At 54.3% G+C, this 27,591-nt stretch overlaps 1 protein-coding gene across 1 annotated transcript; it reads left to right on the top strand.

The window, feature by feature from the left end:
• Window positions 1-344: 344 nt before the first annotated feature.
• TMEM165 (transmembrane protein 165) lies at window positions 345-26,597 on the top strand. The gene is made up of 6 exons (XM_012928604.2): window positions 345-774; window positions 11,541-11,766; window positions 23,428-23,603; window positions 23,894-24,076; window positions 25,389-25,494; window positions 25,922-26,597. The coding sequence occupies exons 1-6, from the start codon at window positions 565-567 to the stop codon at window positions 25,996-25,998; spliced, it is 978 nt and encodes a 325-aa protein (XP_012784058.2). The 5' UTR covers window positions 345-564; the 3' UTR covers window positions 25,999-26,597.
• The last annotated feature ends 994 nt before the right edge of the window (window positions 26,598-27,591 follow it).

Genomic DNA, 27,591 nt, shown 5'->3' with positions numbered 1-27,591 from the left:
GGAAGGGTTCGTGTTTCCGACGTCTCTCAGGACCCTAGAGGGTGGTGAGACCTCCCCATCCCCGCATTCCCTCAGGCACAATGCCACGTAACCAGGGGCGCCCCGACTAACTGGACGTCCGAGAAAGGCAACAAAGAGTAGGGAACGGCGGGCCTGCAGTGAGGGCAGAAAGCGCCGGGGGAGCGGCGCGCCCACAGGCCGGCCCACGGCGCGCCACGGGGCGCCACGCCGCCGGTACCTGGCCAGCGCGCGGGGCCCGGGGCGGAGCGCGGGCCGCACCTCAACCTGTCGGAGGACGTCACGACGCCGGAGTGGACGCCTGTCCAATGGGAGGCCGCCGCGGGCGGGACCGGGCGGCGCCGAGGCCGTTGGCGGAGGCCGGTGTGGAGAAGCCGGCGCGGGGCCGAGGACGCGGGCTGGTGCGGCGACGCCTCACGCGCTCTCCTGCGCCTCCCGCATGGTGCCGGCGGCTCCCTCGGCGTGAGGGACGCGCCGTCCGAGAGGCTCGAGGGCCCCCGGTGGCCCGCACTTCCTTGTGCGGCGGCGCCCTGCGCGCGGGCGGGGATGGCGGCCGCGGGCCCGGGGAGCGGCCGCGCGTCGGCGCCCGGGCCGCTCCTCCTCCTCCTCCTCCTCCTCTTGCTGGGGGCTCCGGCCCGCGTGCAGGCCGGTCCCGACGAAGACTTCAGCCACCGGAACAAGGAACCGCTGGCGCCCGCCCAGCAGCTGCAGCCGCAGCCGGCGGCCGTGCAGGGCCTCGAGGCGGTCCGGGCCGAGGTGAGCGGGTCGGGCGGCCGCGGAGCCCGGCTGCTTGCGGGGTCCCCGGCTGGGAGGACGGGGGGAAGCCCGGGTTCCCACCCGAGAGGCCTGGCTCGCCGGGCTCCCGGTGCAGGAAGCAGGGCTGGGGAGTGGCCAGTCGGGGTCCTGAGATGCTCCCTTGGCGAGAAAGATGCGGAGGGGGGTGGTTCACTTGAGAAGGCCCATCCGGAGCAGAAAGTTTTTTTTACCCCCTACCCGAGGACAGCTGGGAAGGGCCAGTGCGGTCAGCGGGAGCTGAGATCCGCGGTTCTCACGGCCCAGGACGAGCCCTGGATGGCCGGACGCGGGGGGGGGGGCGGGTCCTGTGCGTCCTCGACGGGACCAGGCGCCCCAGGCCTTGGCGGATCACCCAGCACCCCGCATCTGGCGTGCGTGTCACGAAGTAGAGCCGAACTGGTTTCTCATCAGGCGCCGATGGACTGGCCCCTTTCTTAGTCCTCTCTGAGCTCGGACCATGTGTTCCCGGCCTGCTGGAGGCCTCCTGGCCTGCCTGGGCTGCGGCTGGGCTGCTCCCTCCCCTCCTCCACCCCCTCTTCCTCCCGCTCCTCCTCCTCTAAGTCTGTCTTTGTGGAAGTCCGCTGGTTGGATATTAGGTTTCTTCCTGATGCGCTGGCAGCTACCCTCCTCCAGGCTACTTAGCCAGCACTCTCTGGATCAAATACGGATCTTAAAAAAATAAAAAGTACTTCGAGAGCCCTCTGTATTGCCTTCTCTGTCCAAGCGAAGACTATATCTAAACCAGCCCGGACCAGACACCTGGTTTGAAGGCTACAGGTCCCAGCTGGGCCCAGCAGGTGGTTCTGTGTGTAAGGCCTTCCCTCGGATGGCTTGCTTCCTGGGATAGTCTCTCGGTGTAACTTTGTTGCTAGGGGAGGCACTTTTTTCTGCCAGGGGCCATGTATGTGCATGTTTATAACCATCTTGGGGGCCATAGGGAGCTGTTGGCTTCCCCCTTAGCCTGCCTTAGGTCCTCTGAATTCCCAGGGAGGTGGGCTGCTTGCGGCTGCCTGGTCTTTCCCCAGCCCTGGGCTGGAGGTTTGAGAATTAAGAGCTTTGCGGATGGAGCGGTCCTGCTCGGGGAGTGACACATTTCGCAGGAAGCAGTTAAAGGCGACGTAGCCGCGGATGGGAGCTGGGCCTGCCAGTAGGGTTCAGGTTCTCCGAGCCAAATTTGTCCTCAGACAGCTGCCAGGCAGGTGGGGCGCCGGTCCCTTCCGGGTTGTGGGAGGGGAGTGTGTCCTGGCAGATGCTCTCAGCAGGCACTTGGGGCACCTGAGCCCCTTGGTGTGCCGTGGCTCTTCTGAGCTGGGTGGCACAGGTGCCAGGCAAGCCTGCAAGGAGATGTGTCCTCTTGTTCCTGTCTGTCCTTGAAGCTGCTGGGTTCTGCTGTGTGCCCACCCTGTGTGCCCTCACCTGCTCTCAGGGTGTCTGCCTGGTCCTGCTCTGTGCCCTCCCTCTGTGCCCTCACCGGCTCTCAGGGTGTCTACCGGGTCCTGCTCTGTGCCCTCCCTGTGTGCCCTCACCGGCTCTCAGGGTGTCTCTGCCTGGTCCTGCTCTGTGCCCTCCCTGTGTGCCCTCCCTGTGTGCCCTCACCGGCTCTCAGGGTGTCTGAAGCACCAGGCTGTGCCTTCTAAGACCTGGCTTATTCCAGGTGTTTGTCAGGATGGAGTAAATATTTGGTCTCAGGTCGATGTCAGTTAGCAATGCCTTTATGGAAAAACTGGCTGAAGTAAGAACTCAGGAGAAACCCTGCTTTTCAGAGAATGTGTCCAGTCTCCCTTTTAAAGAATTTTTAAGGGCCGGGGTGCTTGGCCTAGTGGCTAAAGCCCTAGCCTTGAAAGCCCCAGGATCCCATATGGGTGCCGATTCTAGTCCCGGCAGCTCTACTTCCCATCCAGCTCCCTGCTTGTGGTCTGGGAAAGCAGTTGAGGACGACCCAATGCATTGGGACCCTGCACCCGTGTGGGAGACCCGGAAGAGGTTCCAGGTTCCCGGCTTCGGATCGGCGCACGTCGGCCCGTTGCGGCTCACTTGGGGAGTGAATCATCGGACGGAAGGTCTTCCTCTCTGTCTTTCCTCCTCTCTGTGTATATCTGGCTGTAATAAAATAAATAAATCTTTAAAAAAAAGAATTTTTAAAATTTTAATTAATTTATTTATAACACATCAATATGATTTGTGATGTAATTCTAGAAACATGAAATTCTCTTCCTCCCTCACCCTGTGTTTTTAAGTTGCTGAAGCATTAAATTAAGAAAAATCAGACATAAATGTGATCATATTCATTAATGAAGTTAGTTTAGAAAATTTAGTTCATTCCGTATTGTGTAGCTGTGATTCTGTGAAAGCAGCTCAGCTCCAAAGTGATCAATGCCCGGATGAAAGAGCTGCAGGCGAGGCTTGGGGCACCGGGCATGTGGATGGCTCTGCAGTGACCCACAGGCTCTTGGGGCTGCTGGGGGGGACGTGGGCTCCTGTGGTGCCCTGCCCTGCCACCCCCAGGCCCAGGAGGCCCCCACTACCCTTGTCACTTCCAAGGTGGGGAAGCCCACTGCTGAAAACGAAGTGCCGGTTCCTTAGCTTTACTCGTGGTGCTGGTTGCTTGCTGGTTGGCACTTAACTCACGGTCAGAAATTTGTTTCAGGAAGACCAGTTTGAGCTAGGTGGTTTTGTGTGTGTAAGGTTAAGCACGTGTCACTTTCCAGGCATTTCATTCCAGATCATACTTGTGCTGTGAGTTTTAAGATACCGGTAGTTGTAGGTGTATCTGTTAACATTCATTTTAGAAAAAAACATCTAGCCTTACAAAATACAGGTTGCAGTAGACATAGTCGCATGATCCTTGCCATGGGCCGGGCGTGGCGATGGTTGCACTAAGCCCCTGCCTGTGTCTCCCTGGCCTGCGCTCCGTGTCCCTGCTGGGTGCAGCCCTGGCTCCTGCGGCCCAGCTCCCTACTGATGTAGCTCGGTGGGAGACCAGGATGGAGTTCCAGGCTCCTGGCTTCAGGACTGGGTGACGTGTAACAGCAGCTAGAACTGTACGTCTCCTTTCCCTTCCCCTCCCACTCTGCTTCAAGTAGAAGAAAATAAGCATGCCCCCTCTCACTTCCTTCCCCCTTCTCCCCTCCCCTCCCCCGGACTGCATGAGATGAGTGTCATTTGGTTTTCTGTCCACTTGGTGGTACGAAGCGGCTGAGTGCAGTTCCCTGGCCCTGGAGCAAGGGCTCACGTGGCCAGCTTCCCAGCCCCAAGTGGTCCTGTGCTGAGAGGGCAGGCTGCGTCCATTTAACCTGTGTGTGCTGCAGTGTGAGAGGGAATGTCTCTTTGGTGCTAGGCATTGGCGTGGCAGGTGGCTGTAAATGGGTGGTCAGCCTTGTTGGGGACTTCACAGTGAGGGGTCTGGCACCTTGCTGTGCTTCTTAGTGTTAAGCCCAGGAAATGGAGGGGTTCAGGTGGCCTAGGGGCTAAAGTCTTCGCTTGAATGCACTGGGATCCCATATGGGCACTGGTCCTCATCCTAGTGATCCCGCTTCCCATCCAGCTCCCTGCTTGTGGCCTGGGAAAGCAGCCGAGGACGGCCTTGGGACCCTGCACCTGCTTGGGAGACCCCGAAGAAGCTCCTGACTTTGGTTTGGTGCCGCTCTGGACATTGTGGCTGCTTGAAGAGTGAATCAGCAGATAAAAGATCTTCCTGTTTCTCCTCTCTGTGTATCTGACTTTCCAACAACAACAACAACAAAATCTTTGAGATGGAGGGGTTCACTGTGGGTCTGTGGTCACTATTAAATACTAGTGTACAGACCCCGGGGACAGAGGGTTGTTGACGGCTGGGCTCCGTTCCTTGCCACTCCTGGTCAGTGATGCCCTGGGTTCTCCTCCTGTGCTCAGAGCATGTGATACCAGAAGCCTGAGTTCCTGCAGCTGAGGGAGACCAGCTCTGATAAAGGTAGTCATGATTTCTGTTTATTCTGGAAGCCCCAAGAACATTCCACTGTGGAATACTGCAGATAAAGCCGTGTAATTCGTAGCTGACCCAGTTCAAGTTTTTGTTGCCAGAGTTTGTTTACCGTGTCTTGACATTTATTTATTACTTTCCACCCATGAGACTGCCTTCCATAGACTATTTCAAACTTTTTCCATTTTCATGAAGTTGTGGTTCTTCTGCTTCCAGTCTGCCAGGCTGGGACGCTGTCGGTCCTAAATCCTGCTCTCTGCTCCCAGTTACCTTCTTAGGACAAAAGGTTCATTATGTACTGGATTTAGTTAGTGATGTTCTATAATTAAAGCAATTTTCAAAATCAGTGACACTAAATACACTTAGTAAATTTCAGGTGTGTGCAAGTTCATACATTGCAAAACAATCACATTTATACCATTTTGTTAATATAAAGCCTAACAAAAATAAAAATAAATTTACAAGTTGTTAATGTAATTGTTCACTGGAAAGGCAGAGTGACCCCTCCAGCTGTGGGTCACGCCCAGACACCTGCCTCAGCGAGAGGGCTGCGTGGAGTGAAGGGGCGCCGGCCTCCAGGGCGCCTGGGCAGCGGCAGCTGGCGTGGGAGAGAAGGGTTTGGGATCCGCGAGGCACTCCCGTAGAGGTTATAGGGATCCCGAGTGGAATCCCTCAGGAAGCGTCCACCCTCCGATACACATTCTAATGTGCATCACCATGTAACCTTAACAAAAATAAGTTACTTGAAAAACACGATACTCATGAAGGGAAAGATGAAACAGTGACAAAGTCTTGGCCTCTCATTTAATCGTCATGTTGAGCTGCTTCGTGGAGCGGGGCAGCAGTCCTGTTCTCGTGGCAGGCCGTGGACTTTGCTTAGGCAAGCACCTCCGTCCTCCCGGCCCCCTCGTGTGCGTGGAGACGCTGCTGCAGGTGTGTGGCCGTTCCGACAGTCACATGGATGTTGGTTTCATGTATCATCTCCGTCCTTCTCTTGATCATAAAAGTTCCAAAGAGTAGTTTCTAAGGAGGAAAACTTTGTTTTTAAAGATGTATTTCTTGATTTTTAGATTTTAAAGATTTTGATGATTTTAAAGATTTTGATGATTTTTATTGGAAAGGCAGATTTACACAGAGAAGGACAGACAGGAAGATCTTCCATCTGCTGGTTCACTCCCCAAATGGCTACAATGGCTGAAACTGAGCCAGTCTGAAGCCAGGAGCCTGGAACTTCTGCCAGGTCTCCCACACGGGTGCAGGGTCCCAAGGCTTTGGGCTGTCCTCGACTGCTTTCCCAGGTCACAAGCAGGGAGCTGGATGGGAAGTGGAGCTGCCGGGATTAGAACCGGCGTCCCTATGGGATCCTGGCGCGTTCAAGGCAGGACTTTGGCTGCTGTGCTGTCGCGCCAGGTCCAGCTTTTTTTTTTTTTAAATTGCAAGTCATGAAGATGTAAATAATTGGTTTCAGATGTTAAATTATTGAAATTGTGGCATTTTCTCTGAGGAAAACACTAATGTTTCCCTGTGATATAAGCCCTGTGCTGCCTGCTGGAGCTCCGGCAGGGATGAGTGTCTGCTGCCGGGTCGGGACCAGGACCGTGGTCCTTACTGTGGTGTTGTGCCGGAATGACACTCCTGCATGCTCCGAGTGTCTGCCACCGGGCCAGGGGACAGGCTCGTCCTGAGCCACGGGTCTGTGCTGTGGCCACGGCCAGCCTTGTACGGGTGCTGTGGTCACGGGTCAGCCTTGTACGGGCGCTGTGGCCACGGGTCAGCCTTGTACGGGCGCTGTGGCCACGGCCAGCCTTGTACGGGCGCTGTGGCCACGGCCAGCCTTGTACGGGCGCTGTGGCCACGGGTCAGCCTTGTACGGGCGCTGTGGCCACGGGTCAGCCTTGTACGGGTGCTGTGGCCACGGGTCAGCCTTGTATGGGTGCTGTGGTCACGGCCAGCCTTGTACGGGCGCTGTGGCCACGGGTCAGCCTTGTACGGGCGCTGTGGCCACGGCCAGCCTTGTACGGGTGCTGTGCTTGCTGCACAGCTGCTTCCCTTCCTCCCGCCACTGCCTCTTGACTGCTCACTCATGCTCACAGGGGTCTGCTCACTCATGCTCACAGGGGTCTGATAGTTGGAAAGAAGAAAAGCCCTTTATCTAACCCTCCATGGCTACATTAGCTTTTATATCATAAACTGAATTTCTAACTAAGGGATTAGCTACTCCATTTTGTTTTAATCCTCATTTCTTGGCTGAAGGCCCTGTTTGTTTTTGTTGTTGAAATTCCATGTTAGAAGGCTGTCTGTCTCTACTGAAGGCTGCATTGGGGGCTGGCGGTCACTGGACGCTGTGAGCTCAGCCTAGCTGATTCACCCCGTTTGGCTTGAGTGTCTCTGTGTCCCCGGGCCGGGGACAGTAACCCAGCCCTGAGTTACGAGCTCTGGAGCACTACCATTTGTCCTGCATTTAACCCTCCAGGATGCTGCGCTTCTTGGCTTTCTCAAGTATCGGACAATTGGGGTTTTTGTGTCTTTTCTCCCCCCCCGCCTTTTTATTGATTACATTTCATTATATGACACAGTTTCATAGGCTCTGGGATTCCCCTAACCCTCCCCGTGCCCTCCCCCCCATGGTGGACTCCTCCACCTTGTTGCGGTGCTACAGTTCAAATTCAGTCGAGATTCTTTCATTGCAGGCGTATACCAAGCATAGAGTCCAGCATCTTATTGTCCAGATACATTCAGCGGTTTCTTGGGAAAACCATCTCTGGTCTGAAGGCACAGCTGGCAGAATATCATCCCGACCAATTAAAAGCCCCAACATAACATCAACAACAATTTACATCATTATGGAGTTAATTGACATGGTATTGAGTAACTAATATGTTAAAAAATGCAGGTTCTTAACCACATCCTGTGACTACTTCATTGACATTTCAGTTTTAGTTTATACACAGAACCAGCTTCTATACACCTTAAAATGGCTATAGGATACTATTCAGCTGTCTTGTGTCTATTTTCATTTTAGTATTTAGCAGTTTATAGTGTTGAAGCATAATTTTTACTGAACTTGGCAGATTTTAGGATAGTCTAAACTGGCTTATAACTCCAACAAGGCATATGTCAACAATTGAGGTGCAGAACAGTTTTAGCAGGGGTGTGCAGAGAAATCTTCAATATCTTAGTGAGGAGTAACTAATCTTTGTGTCCTACCTAGTAAGGTGTGTGTGAGTCCATGCTGACCGTTTCCTGTGTGGTTCTAAGCTTTCCTTGTTGTTCTCTATCTATTCTAATTTTTTTTTTGGCGGAGTGGGGGGTTCTGGAGCGACCCTGATGGTCATTGCAGGAGAGGGTGGGGATCCAAAGTTGGAACTAAGTAAGGACCAGAGAAAGCTCCTCTCCATAGTCCCGAAGAAAGTTTACTGTTCTTCTGTTTCTGTGGACTGCTCAGGGCTCCTGGCTGTTGCGATGACCTTGGATCCTGTGAGGAAGGATTTGGGCTTCTTCTATCCCATGTGGTAGATCCAAACGGGAGTGGATGACCTCAGAGTTCTTGGCCTCCGAAGGCACTCCAATTTCCTATGGTCTCCTTGGTAGTTGGGATGTAGTCCTTGGTGCTCATACTGATAGTCCTTGGTGAGGATCCCGGAGTCTCCAGGGTTGGGATCCAAGCCTCCTCCTGTCCCCTGCTCCACTCTGGGGTCCCCTTTTTCTTGCACGGTTGGTTGCCACCACCAGGGCTGGGCCAGACCAAAGCTGAGTGTGGAACTCCATTTGGGTCTCCCATGTGGGTGGTGGGGCTCGAACAAATGAGCCGTCTTCACAGCCTTCCCAGGAAGCTGGTCGCAAGTGGAGTAGCCCAGACTTGAAGCAGCTCTCTATGGGGGGTTGGCACAGCGAGTGGTAGCTTAACCGACTTCGTCACACACCAGCCTAGTACTGGGAAGCTTGATGAGTGCTCCCGTCTGGCTTGTGCATCTGTAAACAGTGGTTTTCCATCTGTAGACATTGCCTTTCTCTGCACCTTAAGAAACAAGGTGCATGCTTGTGCCTGACAGGTACGTCCGTCTGTAGGTGGCCGGGCTGAGCTCCACAGGGATTCTGTCTCAGCTGTGAGGTGCCGGCTCCCCCACCCCACTGCAGCCAGTGAGCCCACGAGCTGGGAGTGGCGCTGTGCAGCCTGCAGAAAGGCAGCCTGGGCCTGGAAGGAGCTGTGGGCCTGGGTCCCCAGTGGCTGTTGTCAGAGGTGGTGCATTGCAGGGGGAAAGCCAGGAGGGAGGCTCCTGTTGTCAGGGCCATCCCCGTCATTCCTCCAGGCTGTGAGCCGAGCCTGCTGTTTGGCCCTTAAGCAAAGCTGGCTGTCCTGGTGGTGGTTCTGGGAACACCCTGGCAGGTTGCTTGAGGTCTGCCTGCACGTACAGTCATGTGTGTATACACACGCACACATATTTCCAGTGACTGCTGCACTTTCCTCCACTTAAAAATGTCTTTCATGATTTTTTCAAATCTGTGGAACATTCTTACTCTTTCAGCTCCTTAATATTCTGTTTTGTGGATGTATCGTTTATTTCGTCAGTTCCCTACTTGGGAACATTGATCTCTGTATTCCAATTAGGAATGTGCGCATTATCTTTCTATGTGTTTGCAGCTCAGAGATTCACTCCTTGAGTGGTCCTGTCCTGTGCCTGCCCCCTCCGGGTCCCTGGCAGTGGGGTTCTGGGGTGTGGCAGGGCTGGGGTCCTCCAGGTGGGGTTGTTGGAGGAGGTAGGGAAGAGGGATGGGGTGAGGCCTGTGGCCCACGCTGCAGGCCAGAGCGGTGTGCCGGTCGGGCCCCTGAGCCACAGCTAGGCGAGGCAGCCGTGGGTGTGGGAGGGGCGCGTCACAGCTGCACATTTAGTGTGAAAAGAGAGAGTGCTGAATGTGAAAGGAAGGATATTTAGTTCTTAAAATACTACTTAAAACTTAAATGGCATTTTGGATATTAAAAATAACTTTTAAAAATAAATAGTAGCTTTTTTTTTTAATTGGAAAGGCAGATATACAGAGAGGAGAGACAGAGAGAAAGCTCTTCCATCCACTGGTTCGCTCTCTTAAGTGGCCTCAACGGCGGAAGCTGAGCCAATCCAAAGCCAGGAGCTTCTTCCGGATCTCCCATGCGGGTGCCGGGTCCCAAACAGGCCATCCTGCACTGCCTTCCCAAGCCACAAGCAGGATGCTGGATGGGAAGTGGAGCAGCTGGAATAGGAAGCGGCATGCATGTGGGGTCTCAGTGGGTGCAAGGGGAGGATTAGCCACGAGGCTATTGCGCTGTGCCCCAAAATAACTTTTTAAAGTATGGCTACCAGAGAGGTTAAAATTGCTGTTTGCGTGTCACTTCTGAGGCTTGGGTTGGCTGGTGCTGGTCAGTGCTCCTGCCTGGCCGTGGGGAGGAGCTTGGGGTTCATGCTTGGCAGAGCTGTCTCAGTCATCATGGCGTCCCCCGGCAGGTTCATCCTGGGGGTGGGTGTATCAGCATGCCTGGGCCCGCCCTGTCTGGGGTCTTGTGTCACACCTGGTCCTGCGGGGCGGGGCGGGGCCGGGTGGGATGCCAGCAGCTGCTGCAGGAGTTCTGCCTCAGTTGTCACGGTGGACGCTGTCTCCAGGCTTGGCCAAGTGTCTCCTGGGACAGGACTAGTGCAGGCCGCTTGCTCAGCCCGGATCCTGTTGGTGAAACTCTGGGACCCAGACTCCGACAGGGCTCCGAGTGTTCCGGCCTTCTGTGGTTCCTTGGCGGACACCTTGCCGGCCCCGCCTCTGTGGCCTTCCATGCTGCCGCTCGCAGATTGTCCCTCTGGATCCCTCGTCTGTGTGGCAGCCGATTGTTTGATGGGCCAGACAGGAAATACTTCCGCTCTTTGCAGGCTGCATCAGGTCTGTCAGATAATCTTCCCTTCCCTTCCCTCCTGCCTCCCCTCTCCTCGCCTGCCCTTCTCCTCGCCTGCCCTCCTCTCCCCTCCCCCTCCCCCTCTGCTCTCCTTCTCCTACCCTTCTCCCCTCCCCCTTCACTCTCCTTCCCTCTTCTGCTGTTTTTAATTTTCATAACCTCTTGTGTGTAACATATACTCTTGGCCTGCAGGCTGGGTGTGGCCGCAGGAGCTGGCCAGTGTCTTCCATGGGGTGATGGGGTGATCTCCGGGGGCCACAGCCCCCCATAGGTGTGGTGCGCAGGCCCTGTGCCCGCCCACGGCAGGCTGGGCAGCGGCACTGGGCTGTGCTCCTTGCCTGCGGAGCTTTGTCCCCTGGCCAGCCTGATGGTAGCCCAGGCTGATCGTTAGCCGCTTTTCCTTCCGGGGTATCTAGCCCTGAGCAGGCCCATCCAGATGTGCCTGTGTCAGCTCGATGTGGCTTGAGCTCATTCCTGCTGCAGCCTCTGGGGACCCTGCTCAGCTTCCTGGGCCCTGTGCTTGTCCTTCCAAGTGTCAGTAATTCTCTTGGCTTTGCATTTTGTGAATGTTTGATAAACACATGGAGGTTCTGGTTACTAATTAAAACAGCTGAGAAGCAGCCCTCTAAGCACTCGTCCTTAGGAAGTAAGGTCATTTAAGGTGTGGACCCAGCTTGTCCGTGGGCTCTAGAACTGCATGTGGATCTGCCTTACCCGGCCGTCCTCCAGGTGACTGGCATGACCGGTGCCTGTTGGAGAGAAATGGAAAAACACACACTGAGTCTCGGTCTCAGGCAAAATAATTTCAAAAATTTCTTTTAAATAACTTGTTTTATTATTTTTTAATTTCAGAAGGGATTTACCCCAGCAGCACCAGTTCATGCCAATAAAGAAGACCCAGCCGCGCAGACGAACCTGGGGTTCATCCATGCGTTTGTGGCGGCCATATCCGTTATCATTGTCTCCGAGCTGGGTGACAAGACCTTCTTCATCGCGGCCATCATGGCCATGCGCTATAACCGACTGACAGTGATGGCTGGCGCGATGCTGGCCCTGGGCCTCATGACCTGCCTGTCAGGTAAGTGCTTGTCCCACTCCTGCACCTGCTGAGTTGAGGACACAGAATGGCGGAGGGCGCTGTGTGGCAGAATCAAGCCTTTAGGTAGGCTGGGATTTGTTTGCTGCTAGTAAACAAGTGGTTTTAATGTATCCTTTCTAAAAACCAGATGGTACTTTAAAAAAAGCTTTGTCTATCTGAAAGGTAGAGTGACAGAAAGCTGGGGACGAAGAAGGAGATGTTGCATTTCTTCATGTATTACTTCACTCCCCAGAAGGCTGCAGCGGGCCCTGCTTGGGCAGGCTGCACGGGAGTCGGCAGCTCTGTTCCTGCGGCCGTCAGCGGGGAGCCGGGTCAGCATGGAGCAGCTGGGCCTGAACTGGCGTTCCTCGCGGACGCCGGCGATGCTGGCTGTGCCATGACCTGCCTTGGCGCGCCAGTCCCCAAGCTGCACTTGTAAAATGACATTTGTAGCAATACATATTTTTATTTGCTTCTTGTTTATCTATTTCTAAGAATTTCTGATTTTTATTTTGTGAGAGACCAGTTTCTTTTCTCTTTAAAAGGCAGAGAGAGAGACAGAGACAGAGACAAAGCTTTCATCTGCTGGCCCTCAGTGGAAAGGGCCAGGCAGGCTGGAGCCAGGAACCCGTCCAGCTCTGCCATGCAGGGCACAGGGACCCACCTGCCGAGTCCTGTTGGCTTCACCCCGACAGGAAGCTGGAGCCAGAGCCTCTCAGAGGCCCTGCTGTTTGTCCGTTTCTATTATTCTCTTTTTAATCCAAACAAGCTTATGTAGATTTGATATGTTAGAAATAGGACCAAATTTTGCACCCACGTATTCCTGTTGGAGGGCATTTGGAAGCTAGCCAGTATTGCGAAGTAGGCTGCAGGCTGCTGTGTGCTGGGAAGCTCTTCCTCCCTGTTGTGGGAAGGCATGGGGCTGCCCGAGTGTCTGGTTGTGTTTGTAGGACCTCAGTGTCACCTGGCATCACTGAACCTGTGGCCACAGCTGACTCCATGCCCAGCCAGTGGTGTGCGTGGGGCCCCTTCCCTGCACTCGGTCCTGCTGTGCCCGTGGTGTGCTGGAGCGTGGGGCCCTGCTGTACCCGCGGTGAGCTGGGAGCGTGGGGCCCTGCCGTGCCCGCGGTGAGCTGGAGCGTGGGGCTCTGCCGTGCCTGCGGTGTGCTGGAGCGTGGGGCCCCTTCCCTGCACTCGGTCCTGCCGTACCCGTGGTGTGCTGGAGTGTGGGGCCCTTTCCCTGCGCTCGGCCCTGCCGTGCCTGCGGTGTGCTGGAGCGTGGGGCCCTGCTGTACCCGCGGTGAGCTGGGAGCGTGGGGCCCTTTCCCTGCACTCGGCCCTGCCCCTGCACTCGGCCTGCTTCCCGGTGGGCAGTTGGAGTGCCTCAGAGGCTTCTGCTCTGTCAGGAGCTGAATAGAGCGCTCCCCTGTTCACTTCCCTTCCCTCAGCCTGCTTTCATTGTCGTCATCAAAGTCATTTTTTTTTTTAAAAAGATATAGTTATTCTTTGGAAACCCAGAGTTAGAGAGTGGGAGAGACAAAAAAGATTTGGTGCACTGGTTCACTTCCCAGATGCCCGCAGTGGCCGGGCAGGGCCAGGGGTCTCCCGCGTAGTGGCAGTCCCGTACCTGAACCGTCCCTGCTCCCAGTGTGTGCGTGAGAGGGAGCTGGGCTAGCCAGGAGCCGGGGCAGCCAGGGCAGCCAGGAGCCGGATTAGCCAGGAGCCGGGGCAGCTGGGAGCCGGGTCAGCCGGCAGCCAGAGCAGCCAGGAGCCGGATTAGCCAGGAGCCGGGCAGCCGGGAGTCGGGTTAGCTGGGAGCTGGATTAGGGAGCCGGGTTATCCTGGAGCTGGGTTAGTGGGGAACCAGGTTAATGGGGAGCTGGGTTAGCCTGGAGCCAGTTAGCTGGGAACAGGGTTAGCAGGGAACTGGGTGGAGAGCAGTTCTCTGGCTGGCTCCCAGGTACCCAGCTGGTGGTCAGTGTCACACACAGCCGTCTGCTACAGGATGGCCAGCTGGCGGCCAGTGCTGTGAACAGCCCAGCAGCCGTCTGCTGCACCGAGGTGCCGGTCCATGTTGGTGTCTTCTCAGACACGTTAGAGTATTCTGAATCATTTTTCACACTTTAAATAGGAATGAGCACCATTTATGTTTGGCGTTGAATAGCATGATTTTGTTTTCAGAGACATGTTGATTATTGAAAATAGGAACAGTGGGGACCCAGAACAAGGGACTGCGTGTTGCTGTCCCTGGGATGAGCAGGAGGCTGTACCCGAGCTCCTGCATGCCTGTGTGCCCCACTCCCAGCCGTCACGAGCCCTCGCAGGCTGCCCCAGGCTGCCCGCACCCCCGCCACACAGCTCCTCTCCCTCGGCTCCGTCTGGCTTCCCGTTGGCCCCGAGTGTACGCGCAGGCGCCGTCACGTCACCAATGCTTCTCAGACTGGAGGGCTCACCTAGACCCTGTGTCTAGTGGAGACTGCAAGATAAAACTGTTTGCAGTGTTAAAAGCGGTCCGCTGGGACCCAGATCCCGTTAGGGAGTGACCCCACCGTCACACAGCACACGGAAGCTCCCTGCCAGCATCACATCTTTTGGTCCCTCGCCTCACAGGATCTGACCTGCATGTGCTCAGGTGTTGCTTACAAGCTTCTGCGGGCATTCTTTTTTTTTTTTTTTTTGTAATCACGATACATATAATTGAGTTTTTGAAGGTTTTTAAGTTTTCAAGTTTTTAAATTGAAAGTTACTTTTATGTTTCTAAATCCTAAGAATGGATTATGATAGTTATTATTAATACCCAGATCCAAGCATTTTATTAGAGTGGAAGCCTGTTTCACAGTGAGTGCTGGTTGTTGCTGGTGAGTGTCATTGCTGTCACGAGGCAAAGCTGTGGCATCAGTGGCCTTCAGTAGGTGCAGGGCTGGGACATTTCATGTCACACGTGCACGGGGAGGGGTCTGCTTTAGTGATGTCATCGAGTTACACGCGGAAACCACATCCCGTTGCCAGGAGTGGCTTTTTATGATCTAACAGCTAACAGCTCGGTAAGGTCCCCTGTTGTACTGAGAAAAGATTTTTGTGCAATTCGACTGATGGAATCATGACTGCTCATGAAGGACTATACTACTGTGACAATGTGGGGAAAATCAGTCGAGGGGTGGGAGTTTTTTTGGTGGGGGGAAATCCCAGTCTCTACAAAATTGTACCATAAAATTCGAAAATTTAAAATGGAAAAATAAGATTATTGTGCAATTCAACAGATGCTGCTTCCTGTGCTCTTTCGCAGGTGGCCGTGGTTAGAAATCGTGGGGGCCGTGGAGATGTTCATTTTAGTGGGCTCTGCCAGCCAGTGCCTGGGTGCGGACCGGCTGGGACTGGCTTCCAGGCCAGCAGCTGGTGCAGGGACCAAGGAAGGAGGCCGTGAGTCCCATGGGCAGAGGGGGAAGGGAGAGGACGGGGGTGTCAGGAATACCACATGCCGTTAGGTGATCTGCAGGCAGAGGGAGAATCAAGGAGGCGTTTTCAAGTTTAGGATCTGTTTACTTGGGAGGAAGAGTCATTCCTCTTCTGTGCACTGGCTTGCTCTCCAGATGGCCACACATCCTTGAGCAGGTGCAACTGGGAGCCAGGAATGCCACCTGGACCTTCCACAGAGCGATGAGGGCTCATACCCTGGACCAACCCCACTGTCTTCCGGGTAGCAGGAGGCTGCATTGGGGCCACACAGCCTGGAACAGGTGCAACTGGGATCCAGGAATGCCACCTGGGTCTTCCATAGAGCGATGGGGTCTCACACCCTGGTCCAGCCCCATTGTCTTCTGAGTAGCAGGAGGTTGCATTGGAAGGGCAGCAGCTGGGGCTGGTGAGGACTCGGACACGGGATGCTGGCCTCAGCAGCTCCTCTGCTTTTCTTAGGTGTTTTGGGACATGAACTTTGTTGTGGAATCATTCCCTACCCTCCACCACCTCTTCCTCGCTTGGTGTTTGATTAGATGGAGGTTACATGTCCCGGACCGAAAGCCCTGTTGCTGTGTTGTGTCCTGCGTGGCCACATGTCTGCCTGGTGTGCCCTCTGGCTGCTGCTCTCCCTGGGTCAGTCCAGACCTCCTATGTTGGCAGTCTTGTGATTCCCCTGAGCTGAGTCATCCCCACCTTAGGCCTCCTCATGAACCTGTTGTGATCCTATTAACCTTTTTTCGATGCTTATGTAATAGTAACTTAAAAACAAGTATTTTTTGAAAGTTACAGAGACAGAGAGAAATGTTTTATTTACTGGGTTCACTCCCCAAATACCCGCAACGACCAGGACTAGGCCAGACCAGAACAAGGAGCCACATGAATGTCAGGGGCCCAGGCGCTTTGGCCATCTTCTGCTGCTTCCCCGACGGCAGCAGAGAGCCATGGGAAGTGGAGTGGGGGGACACAAGCTGCTGAGCCTGCACACTTGGGACGCCCCCTCCCCACGGTGGCTGCAGCACTAATTCCATGGCAAGTAACTGTGTGATGCCAGTGCTTCTGGGTTACCACTGGGCGCTGGAGTTATGTGGCAGGCCAGAGCCCTCCTGCTGGCCTCCTGTGTCTGATTACACCTGTAGTTAGTGGACTAGGAGTTCCTTTTTCTGTGGTTTGTAATTATGTAACTTTGTTGAAGGAGTTGTCCAGGCCCCAATGGCCAGAAAGTGAGGCTGAGAACCTGAGAGCCTTGCCGCTGTCCTTGGGACACACTCCCATCACCTGGTTGCTGCCATGGCTTGGTTGCCCCCATTGCCTGGATGCTCCTATGCCTTGGTTGCCCACGGCTCTTGGTGGCCCCCATCACCTGGTAGCTGCCATGGCCTGGTTTTGCTCATCATCGTCATTTTCAGGACTACAGGATATTGAGACAGGCTCCTTCCATACTGACTATCCAGCTCTGGAATAACCATTTCTTGGGGAGCCTGGGGAGCTCCTGTAACCTAAGATCTTGGCACAGGGTGAGCCCATTCACTTCTTGGCCTTGACAATGGACAGATTTAGAGAGAGTTATGCCCTTGCATGTACCACATATGTGAAAATGCACACATGGTTCAGGGGTGAACATGTAGGCACAGGTTTGCCATGTTTTTTGACATGATTGTAAACTCTCTGATTTTGTGGTGTTAGTAGGGCATATTTATGTGGTTGAACTTGTGTTAGTAGGCCATATTTATGTGTGTGGTTGAACTTGTGTTAGTAGGCCATATTTATGTGTATGGTTGAACTTGCGATGAGGCTTAGGTGTTGCCCTCACCTTCTGAGGATAGCTGGTGAGCCACGCGGTGAAGGTGCTGCGTGGGGTGCTGTGTCTCACCTGTTAGGCTGCCTGGCTGTGAGTCCTGGTGGCGCTCTTCCTTCCAGCTTCCTGCTAATGTGCATGCTGGGAGGGAACAGGTGATGGGTCAGGAAGTTGGGTCCCTGACCCCCTGGAGGAGGCCGGGATTGAGTTCTCACCTCCTGGCAGCACAACCATTTGAACAGTAAACCTCTTCTCTCCTTGTCTCCCTGCCTCTCAGATAAATACTTTTTTTTTTTTTAAGCTAGTGAAGTGGGACTGGTGTGCTTGCATAGCAAGCTAACCCTGTAGCACCACATCTCAGTTTTAGTCCTAGCTGTTCAACTTCCAGTCCAGCTACCTGCTTAGAACCTGGAAAAGCAGCAGAAGACCAAATGCTTGTGCCCGTGCACCCATGTGGGGAGACCTAGAAGAAGCCCCTGGCTCCTGGCATCAGTTTGGCTCAGCTCTTCTCCACCTGCTGCAGTCATTAGGAGCAACAGATGGAAGATCTCTCTTTGTCCTCTCTATAACTCTTTGAAATTAAAAAAATTCTTTAAGAAAAAAAAAAGCTGAGGAGAATCAAGATGGTGGAATAGGGTAAGGACATACTGAAGCAGACAGAGATTAGTGTGAAGCAGAGGGTGCATTCAAGGAGATTGGAAAGGACAGAATGACAGCGCTTGGAGACTTGCGGACACAATGGTGTGGTGTTGCAGTGACTGATACCCCAGTGCCATTCAGCGAACGGTGATCTGAACTCCACCGGCAGCCGGAACTCCACCAGCAACCAGGTGAGAAGGGACATTCACCTGGAGCTCAGGAGGTGAACCCACACAAAGAACTGCCCATCCTGCTGGTCTGTTTGATTTGACCAGGAGCAGAGACAGAGTAGCAATGTGGGAACAGGGTGGATTTTTCACAGCCCAGTCCGCCTCCTAGAGCCATATCGTGTGTCATTTTCTGTAGGGAGCCAAGAGCTGTGGGGCAGGACTGCTCAGGCACTGAGCTCGGAGTGAACTCATTTCTCTCTCAGTGAACTGCAACGACGTGGCATTCTATAGGTTCCACCCAAGACAGGTCTGGGTAGCTCTCAGACCTGATGGCCAGCAGATCAAGAACTCTAGTAGAAGCATATCAGGCGTCATTTTGTACAGTGTGGCAAAGTCAGACTGCAGGGACAACAGTGAGCTGTGCATGTGCTGAGCTGGGAGCAAACTCATTGAGCTCAGTGTATTGCACTGGTCCCACAGGAAAATAATACTGACTTTGACATCATAAGGGTCAAAAATGGTCCCGGTGACCGTCAGACCTAATGGTCAGCAAGACCAGAATCACCAACAACCTAGCTACATAGGACGCCTGGTGTCTCTCTAATCCTGGGAACTGCTCAAACCAGAAGTGAGAGAAAGGTTGTAAAGACAACGGTGCAGCTTCAGCTTGGTATCACAGGAGGTGGAGAGTGGTGAGCCAGGAGCTGGGGCTACAGAAACCATGGTGGAAATCTAACCTAAGAACCCAGACCTGGAACTTGTTGGAGGGAGTGGCACAAGTGACTGCAAACAAAGAGCCATATTCCAGCCACAATAAGTAAAATCTAATTGTAGACCTGTGGGTGACACAGCTTAGAAACCTGCCCCAAGACCTGTCTAGCAGGGCTAGATCCTAGTGTTTGACTGAATGTCAGAACAAGGAACGGGTCATATTAGGCAGGGCCTTGACACTAACCAGCACACGAACCAGGTTTGGGGGTAGATTCTGTGCAGGATGTGTGGGCCCAACTCGTAGAAATACAAGCCCCACTGGTTAGCTCAATAGTTGGGGTTGAGCTAGGTGTGACCATGGAACCTGCCATCACTCACAGATACAGGGACCGAGAACAATCTGGGCAGATCTAGGCTGCCTCACATGCATGTGCATCCTAAAACGGTGTGGGGTGGACCAGGCCACAATGTTCACCAGCTCATACAAGGCCACGATGGAGGGCAGGATATGCTGGACAAGGGTCTAACACCTACTGGCATGTATGAGATCTGAGTCTGGGAGTGGGCCAAGTGGGGGAACTTGGGAAACTCCCCTAGTGCGTCATAGCTCTCACTGGTGATCACATGGTCCAGGCCTGGAGGTCAGACAAGTTGGGCAAAGCAGCTCCACCTGTTGGCTAATGTGTAGGTTGGTTATGGAAGGGGGTGGACCGGGTAGGGCCAAGCAAACCTTAGCTCACAAGCAAGAGCAGAAACCAGGCTGGAGCACAAGTCATGCCTGGCTAGGCTATTAAACCTACTGGTTTACATGAGCCAGGGATGAGAGCAGACTGAGCAGGGCCAGGTACCGGCATCTGCCAGCGAGAGTCAGGACTCGAAGCAGGCCAGGCTACAGAATCCGAAGGCAAAGGCCAAGATGGGAGGATCTGTGCCAAGCTGGGTCAGAGCAACCACTGGCACAGGCAATATCTATGGCTGGGAATGGGCCTGGTTGGGGAGCAAAGGGACACCGTGGTTGGGGTGTGGTGAATGTGGGGGCTGGATTTGGGGCTGTATTCTAGACTGCAGTGTCCCTTGGCACAAGTGTTGACTGGGCCTGGGCGCACTGGACTGGGCTAGACTCTAGCAACACCTGGTGCTCGTGAGGACCAAGGTAGGTACAGGACGGGCTAGGTTAGGTCTCTGCTGCTGAGCCATGTGTGAGCTATGTCTTGGTGTGGACTAGGCTTGGCTGGGCTGAAACATCAGCAGTAAGAAAGGGAATGGGTGAAGCCCAGTCAGGAAAGGCCACTGTTCCTGCTAGGGCAGGAGATGGACTAAGCAGGGCTGGCCCATGCACCCACCAATGTTCATGAGATCTGGCATTGGCAGAGGTTCTGATGGAGGAGCCTGGGAAACTCCTGTGTTGGGACACAGTGCCTGTAGATAAGCTCAAGAACCATCATAGGGAGCAGCCCAGACCAGGCCAGGAAACGGTACCCACCGGCATGCATTTGGCACAGGTCAGGGGCAGGCTAGGCAGGACCAGTTCATGTCACCTGCTGACGAATTCAAGCACCAGAGTGGAATGTTGGCCAGGCCCAGTTTAGTTACAGTACATACCAGTACACATTATGGCTGGGACTGGGTGACAGCTGGGCTGGGTTACACTGTAGCCTACACCAGTGGGAGCTGGAATAGGGAGTGGGCTGGGCCAGGCCAGGCTACAGCACCCACTGGCAAATGCCCAGGTGAGGCAGGCCATGCCAGACTCTGCCGCAGCACACGTGAGAACCAGGGGGTGAGAGGGTAAAGCTGGCAGGGGGAATGTATCAGGCTCCCCTGTGGATCTCCCACTGGAGAGCATGATTGGTGATGCGGGCAGGGCAGGCCAGGCAGGGTTACAACACCTGTGGGCCTCATGTGAGCTTGATCAGAGAAAAGCAAGATTGGGTTGACTGTTCCTACTGTTGCAAACACAAGACAGAGTGGATGACCCTTGGTTGGGCTTGACTGCGGCACCAGCTGGCAGATGCTGGCACAGGGGGCTAATTCTGTCAAGTTAAATTGCAGAACTACCTGGAGAGTGCATGACCCAGGAATGGGAGTGGGCCCAGTTGGGAAAAAGCGGGTACCTCCCTCTGGGTTGCCACTCCCACTGGTGAGCAAGAGAACCAGGTCTGGGGCAGGCGTAGCTAGACAGAATGGCACCTGCTGGCATGTGTGTGGGCTGGACAGTGGGGCTGGTTATGTTGAACTAGGCTTCAATGCCCATTGACTTGTATGAGAGTTGGAGGGGATGTGGGACAGACTGGACCAGTCTGCTGTACATACTGGCAAGCACGGGAACCAGGGTAGGGGGCAGGCCTGGTGGGGCTTATGGGAGTCACTCTAACTAGGCTGCAGCTCCCCTTGGTTTGCGTGAGGGCCGAGTGTGTGGTAGGCAGGATCGGGCTGGACAGCATCACCATTGGTTTGTTTAGAAGACAAGGCTGGAGACAGAACTGACCCAGCAGTTGCAACCACCAGCATGTGCATAGGCTGATTGGAGCGACGGACTGTGCCAGACCCTGTACTGGCAAGCACACACAAGAATTAGGTCTGCGGAGTCACCTCAGATGGAGTTTCCTTGGAGATCCCTCCAACTGAACTGCTGGAGTAAGAACCCCAACGATGAAGAATTGCAGGTTCCATGGTCTGTCCGTGGAGTGCATGTGTCAGAGCTGGGCCTCCTCAGTGGCTTAGATGGAGCAGTGGACAGTGTATCCAGGGGCACATGGAGGATATGGCATTCCATTGGAGCCTGCAGAGGACACCTGATGCCACAATAGAGGACAGAACAAATTGATCAACTACCACAGCCAAGTATTGGCAGTGAACATCTTAGCAAACGGAGACTGTAAGGTGTAGTGTGTCAGCCAGTGGATTCTGGAGAGAGTTCATCGTGCTTGGAGTGCAGAGATTAGCACCAGTTCATAACTGTTGAACTATCAAAACCACTTGAGGGCCCTGCGTGGTGGACTAGTGGCTAAAGTCCTCGCCTTGAACGTGCTGGGATCCCATATGATCACCAGTTCTAATCCCAGCAGCCCCACTTCCCATCCAGCTCCCTGCTTGTGGCCTAGTAAAGCAGTTGAGGATGGCCCAAAGCCTTGGGACCCTGCACCCACGTGGGAGACCTCTAGGGGCCTCTGGGCTCCTGGCTTAAGATCGGATCAGCTCCACCTGTTGCGCTCACTTGGGGAGTGAATCATTGGACGGAAGATCTTCCTCTCTGTCGCTCCTCTGTATTATATATCTGAGTTTGCAATAAAAATTAAAACAAAAAACAAAAAACAACCACTTGAGCAGTGCCCTCAGACTATGCCCCTGTTGGTTCAGGGCCACTGTCACCTGTGGACACAGTGTGGCCCATGAGCGGGGGTTGGGGGAAGGGAGCTGAGCCACGGGGAGGGCAAGGTTGGGGGCACCGAGGGCTGTGGCTGTCTGTGCGGTCTCTAAGACCCCATGCTGCACCGCACAGGGAGGCAGCCAGGAAAGGCGGGACAAGGAGATGGTTGGGAGGCTGGGTGGGGCTTCTCCCTTTATCTTCCCCTTTCCCCCGATACTGTATCTCTACTTCCAAAGATGGACTCCCAGTGAAACTGTTTACTATGTCTTGACAGTAGGATGCTGGACTCTGCCATTGTCCATGCCCGCAGTGATGGACTTAGGACTGTGTGTGCAGAACTATACTGAAAAAGGAGAGCTCAGTGCGGGGAGGGGCATCCCAGGGCCTATGGAACTGTCTCACAAAATGATGGTAATAATAAAAAAGTAAAATTAAAAAGAAAAAAAGTAATGAAGCCCAGAGGAAATGCTTGTATTTCTGCATGGCAGTATCGAGTGGCCCTCCAGCATTCTGAAGCTGTTATTATTGTGTTGATGTTACTGATGCAACTTTTTTACAGTAGGAATTGGGTTCATAGTATGAACTGAGTGTCATAAAAAGGTAGGCTGGTGTTTAACCCACAGAGAAGATGGGCCTGAGTGAGTGACATGCTTTTACTGGATGTGCAAGGAGTTCTTTGCATTCATGGTATTTGTAATATTACGAAGTAGCAGAGTTAGTGTCCAGCTTCACAGTAGCCTTGTGGCAGCTCTTCACTGTAAAAACTGAAGATATGTAAGGATGATATACCCTGGAAGCTGACCATGCTGTGGCAGCTTGGCATCCCAGAGGTGCCCATGCAGCCTGCTCTCAGTGATGGGCCCTGCACAGCCTGTGGGATACCAGCCCCCGGCTCTGCGGGCCTGGCCCCAGTTCAGTGTGTTAGCTTCCGATCCAGGAGCCTCCTGCCAAGAGAGAGATTCTGAGCGGAGACGGTGCCAGGCAGAGACAGATTTACATAGTGGAGAGTGTGCAAACATCATTCACCCCACACAGAGAAACCCCAATGTTAGTGGGCTGTGAACTGGGTGGGCTGGGAGAGGGCAGCAGAGCGCGATGCTGGGAGTGGTCCGTGTGAGCGAGAGCCATCTGCAGTGGAGAGAACTCGTATAAGGAAGGGAGACATACTCCTGTGGGATGTACAAGTGGGGCAGGCTGAGCCTGGGCCCAGATGTGACAGGTGCGTCCTGGCTTAGTGGGCGTGTCCAATGGGTAGGTAAAGAGCGTCAATGTGAAGGGATATATGAATTCGGGCTCATCTAGACTCTGAACCTACCTAGCCGTACGTGTCCACAGGAAGTGCTGTCTAGCTGGACTATGGATTGTTTGGTACAGTGTCAGACCTTGGCTGGACCTGTGGGCTCCATCTCAGACTAGGAAAAGGGGGCTGGTTTGATTCCTGCTTGTCCGTTTACTGGCCGCCTGTGGTCAGCTGTGGTGCGCTCTGATTAGTGAGCCATACTTGCGTTTCCTTGCAGTGTTGTTTGGCTATGCCACCACGGTCATCCCCAGGGTGTACACGTACTATGTGTCCACGGCGTTGTTTGCCATCTTTGGCATTAGAATGCTTCGGGAAGGCTTGAAGATGAGCCCAGACGAGGGCCAGGAGGAGCTGGAAGAAGTCCAAGCGGAACTGAAGAAGAAAGATGAGGAAGTAAGTTGGAGCACCATCAGGGAGCAGCCACGTCTGGGCGCGGCCTGGGCTGCTGTGCTGCCATTCGAGCTGAGCTGACGCAGCTCGGCGTGGTGCAGGACACGGAGTGGAGCTGATAACCTCTGGGAGGCAGGAGCTGGTGGCGGCGGAGGGAGAGGGTGGGAGGCCGCGCGACTCCAGTGTCTCCTGAAAGCATCCTGTAGAATTGAAGCTCTTTTAGAGGCTGGGTGGTTCTGTGGTGTCTTGCTTTGTTCCTTGCTGTTAATTTTTTTTTTTTTCACATCTTTTAGTTCCAACGAACCAAACTCTTAAACGGCCCAGGAGACGTGGAGGCGGCCACGAGCCCGGCGATGCCTCAGAAGAGGTGGCTGCATTTCATCTCCCCCATTTTCGTGCAAGCCCTCACCCTAACCTTCCTAGCAGAGTGGGGTGACCGCTCTCAGCTCACTACCATCGTTTTGGCAGCGCGAGAGGTGAGTGGTGCTGGAGGAAAGTCCCTGCTTGGTGTTCCCAGGAGGCACCTGCCACATCCAGTGCGAGAAGGTACACTCGGGGACACGCTCCCGGAGGGGCCCTGTGCTGGAGCCCGCAGCCAGGCGTGCACTGGTGGGCACTCCCCCAGCTGCAAGGGTGGTTGTGGTGGTTGGTGAGGATTAGGGCTATGGACATTGCATCTGGTGTCACAGGAAGGACCATGGGGACAGTGTGCGGCTGCGCCATACAGCTGACTGGGCTGAGGCTCCCGAGCAGTGCCTGCCTCTGCAGATGCCTGAGCAAGGCCTGAGGCCACTGGCCGGCTCTGCACCCCAGGAGCACTGTGGTTCCAGAGAGCAGCTGGGGGGTGCTGAGGGTCCCACACGCTGGACCTAGCCTTGCTTTTGAGTGACCATCCCTGTGTTCCTGAGCGGTCCCTGAGTGTAGTTATGTATTTGGAAAAGTTAGACCTTCCATCCACTGATTCACTCCCCAGGTAGCTGGGCCACACCAAAGCCAGGAGCTTCTTCTTGGGATCCCACGCGGGTGCAGGGACCAAGGCTTTGGGCAGTTTCCTGCTGCTTTCTCAGGCCACAAGCGGGGAACTGCATGGGAATTGGACAGCCAGAACTCAAACTGGTGTGCATATGGGATCCTGGTGTGGCAGGTCATGGCCCCTGAGCTGTCCCTATTGGGAGAGGGACTGCCTGCTTCTGGCAGTGACCTGGAGCAGGGGCTTGGGCCCCGTCCTCTGCCCTCTCCTGTCCCCCTCCCCCCAGCCCCAGTGCAGGGACAGCCCCTGCCCTTCTTCAGCCCGCTCATGCCTCCCTCTGCAACTTGGCTTTGCCCTTTGGCTCGCCCTTCCGGGGCGCCGTGCCCATCCTGGCCTGGCAGAGTCTGCTTCCCCACGTGTGGCCTGGACTCCCCTCTGTCCCAGCCTGCCTGTCGCTGTCCTCCTGCTTGCTGACGGGGCTGCTGCAATTCGCCTGGGCTGCCCTGCTGGCCTGCCCAAGCCCCTGCCTTCCTCACTGGATGTTCCCTGAGGGTGCCCAGGCTCACCTGCAGGTGCTCCCTCTCATGTTGCCTGCTGCTTCCTTGCTCAAGCTCCACTCTTCTTTGGGGATGGCCTTCCAGAGCCCTCCCTGGTGTGCTCTTGTGGCCCACGGGTGTGTGTTGCCGAGCACTAACGCCCTGCCAAGTCCTGCCCGGCAGGTTCTGTTCATCCCCATTTGCGTGCTGCCCTGGAGCCGCCTTCCCCACATGGCAGTTGGAGCCACAGTCTGATGTTAACGGCGCCTTTGCTGCTTCCAGGACCCCTATGGCGTGGCGGTGGGTGGCACTGTGGGCCACTGCTTGTGCACAGGGCTGGCCGTCATCGGGGGCAGGATGATCGCCCAGAAAATCTCTGTGAGAACCGGTAAGTGCGCATGGCCCTAGTGAGCGTAGCATGCTTCCACTCCTGACGCTGGAGGACCCAGGACCGCTGGCTGTAACCTGCTGTGGCAGTGTGGGTCGGGAAGCCCCTGCAGTGGGGTATGGAAGCACGGGTGGCCTCAGCACTTTTTTGTTGCCCACTTTCTCAGCTGATCACTCAGTCAGGTTGGAAATACAAGGAACTTTTGGTCTTAAAAATCGTACCAGATTAGGACCACTGGGTGGACACGGCAGTGCCAGCTGCGCTGATCCCAGTGGGCTTGAAAGGGCGTCCTGGCTGCTGGCTGCGCTGCTCCTGAGAGCTCTGGGAGGGCGGGGGATGTGGCACTGAGCAGCTCCGTCCCTTTTACACTCTTGGGGTGCAGACTTGGGCTCACTTTAACCTCCCTCTTCTTCCTCTTCTCTTGCAGTGACAATCATAGGAGGCATCGTGTTTTTGGCGTTTGCATTTTCTGCACTATTTATAAGTCCTGACTCAGGTTTTTAAGACTTGTTTGTGCATCTGGGTTTAGTCTTTATGATAGGTAAGCTAGGTGACCCTGTCTCTGTACATAGTGTACATTACAACTAAATGTGATGGAAAATACTGTATTTTGTAGCTTTGTGAGTTTGATGCTTTTGATGAAGGTATGTCCCAAAGAGATAATCATGGATTCTGTATTTAACATGGATATTTTAAAGAAACCAGACCCTCCATGTGGGGGTAATGTGCAGCCCTGTGGGGCTGAGGGGTCACCGCGATCCTCCCAGGACTGAGCCCTTGACCGCCGAGGCCTCTATCTACTGTAGCAGTTCCTTGGAGAAAGAATTAGTTTCTATTAAAAAAATCCCTAGCTAGTACACAGTTTAATCATAAGTCTTCTGAAAATTAGGATCTTGGTTGGAAAGAAAGAGCAATAGGACCCAGCAAGAACTCAGTCCATTCTTCCCTCCTTCCTGATTGGGTGGGATACCCAATGTCAAAACAGTCAATATTTGACAATGTGGAATTACCAAATTAGAGGAATACTATGAATGTATTCATATTTTTTCTATATTGAATGAACACTGTAACATGGCCACAGTGTAAATAAAGTGGTACAGCCAGTCCTGGGTACTTGTGTATGTGTGTGACACCAGCTCAGCACTTTCCAGGTTGTCGTTTGGCCTGACGGCAGCCAGGCTTGTGTGGCAGCCCCGTCCTGAGGTGTGAGGGGAGCTCAGCTGGGTACGTGTGCGAGCAGTCCCACCAGTGCCCTCGCCCCATCTGGCCGGGCCTGGCCACACTCTGCCCCAGCCAGTGTTCCTTGGAAGCACCCAAGCTGTAGCAGTGTGGGGTCACCAGGGCCTGGGGGTGGCCAGCGGGACTCCAGTAGAGCACGCAGTAGCCCCCATCAACGGAGTGGGGACGAGGGACGGTGTCCCAAGGAGCTGAAGCTCTTCGAGGCATCTGCCAACGGGCTTGCACCCACACTGCACTCAGTGACACGGGATGAGTCACCTCCAGAGTGGGGCCAGTGAGGGGGAGGCCGGCACCCCCCGAGGGGCAGGATGAGGAGTACGCCTGAGAAGTGATTTACACACCACTGTCGAACAGAAGAAAGGGAAATGCCACTGAGAGCAATTTTAAAATATTTAATAGTCTCTTTAAAATCCAAAATATGTGATTCTTACAAGTTATGTGCCACATAAAGCAGGTGTCATTTTGGAGAAACGCAAGTGATACTGGAAAACAGCACTGAGGTATTTTTTATTTTTAAAATTGAGGGAAACAAAGTCTGGATCTAATTTTTTTAAACATTTACAAAAGAAAGACAATGCTGCCGGCTTGGCTCTGTTGCTATGGTTTTGGGGTCCAAGTACATTACACAAGCATCCTAGTGGTCCATGGACCTGGACGAGCACACAGCACGAGGCCTGGGTGGAGGTAGGCTAGGACATGACCAGCTTCTCAGGGACACCTGTGGATAACGAGCAGGACCAACCGAGGACACCCTAGGAGAACGGCTAATGTTGGAAACAATGCTGAGGCTACAGACAGCTCGTGGACACCAGGGCCCTCACGTAGCACCGTTGAGACCACTTGGCCCCCCTCGGGCTT

This window comes from Ochotona princeps, chromosome 7 (genome assembly GCF_030435755.1).
Source record: "Ochotona princeps isolate mOchPri1 chromosome 7, mOchPri1.hap1, whole genome shotgun sequence".
In the NCBI taxonomy this organism is placed as follows: Eukaryota; Metazoa; Chordata; class Mammalia; order Lagomorpha; family Ochotonidae; genus Ochotona; species Ochotona princeps.
This window is presented reverse-complemented; position numbering and strand designations above follow the sequence as displayed.

Coding starts and splice junctions, on each gene's coding strand:
- TMEM165 (XM_012928604.2), top strand. CDS start 565: ATGGCGGCCGCGGGCCCGGGGAGCGGCCGCGCGTCGGCGCCCGGGCCG. Junction 775..11,540: donor TCGAGGCGGTCCGGGCCGAG/GTGAGCGGGTCG, acceptor TTTTAATTTCAG/AAGGGATTTACCCCAGCAGC. Junction 11,767..23,427: donor CCTCATGACCTGCCTGTCAG/GTAAGTGCTTGT, acceptor GTTTCCTTGCAG/TGTTGTTTGGCTATGCCACC.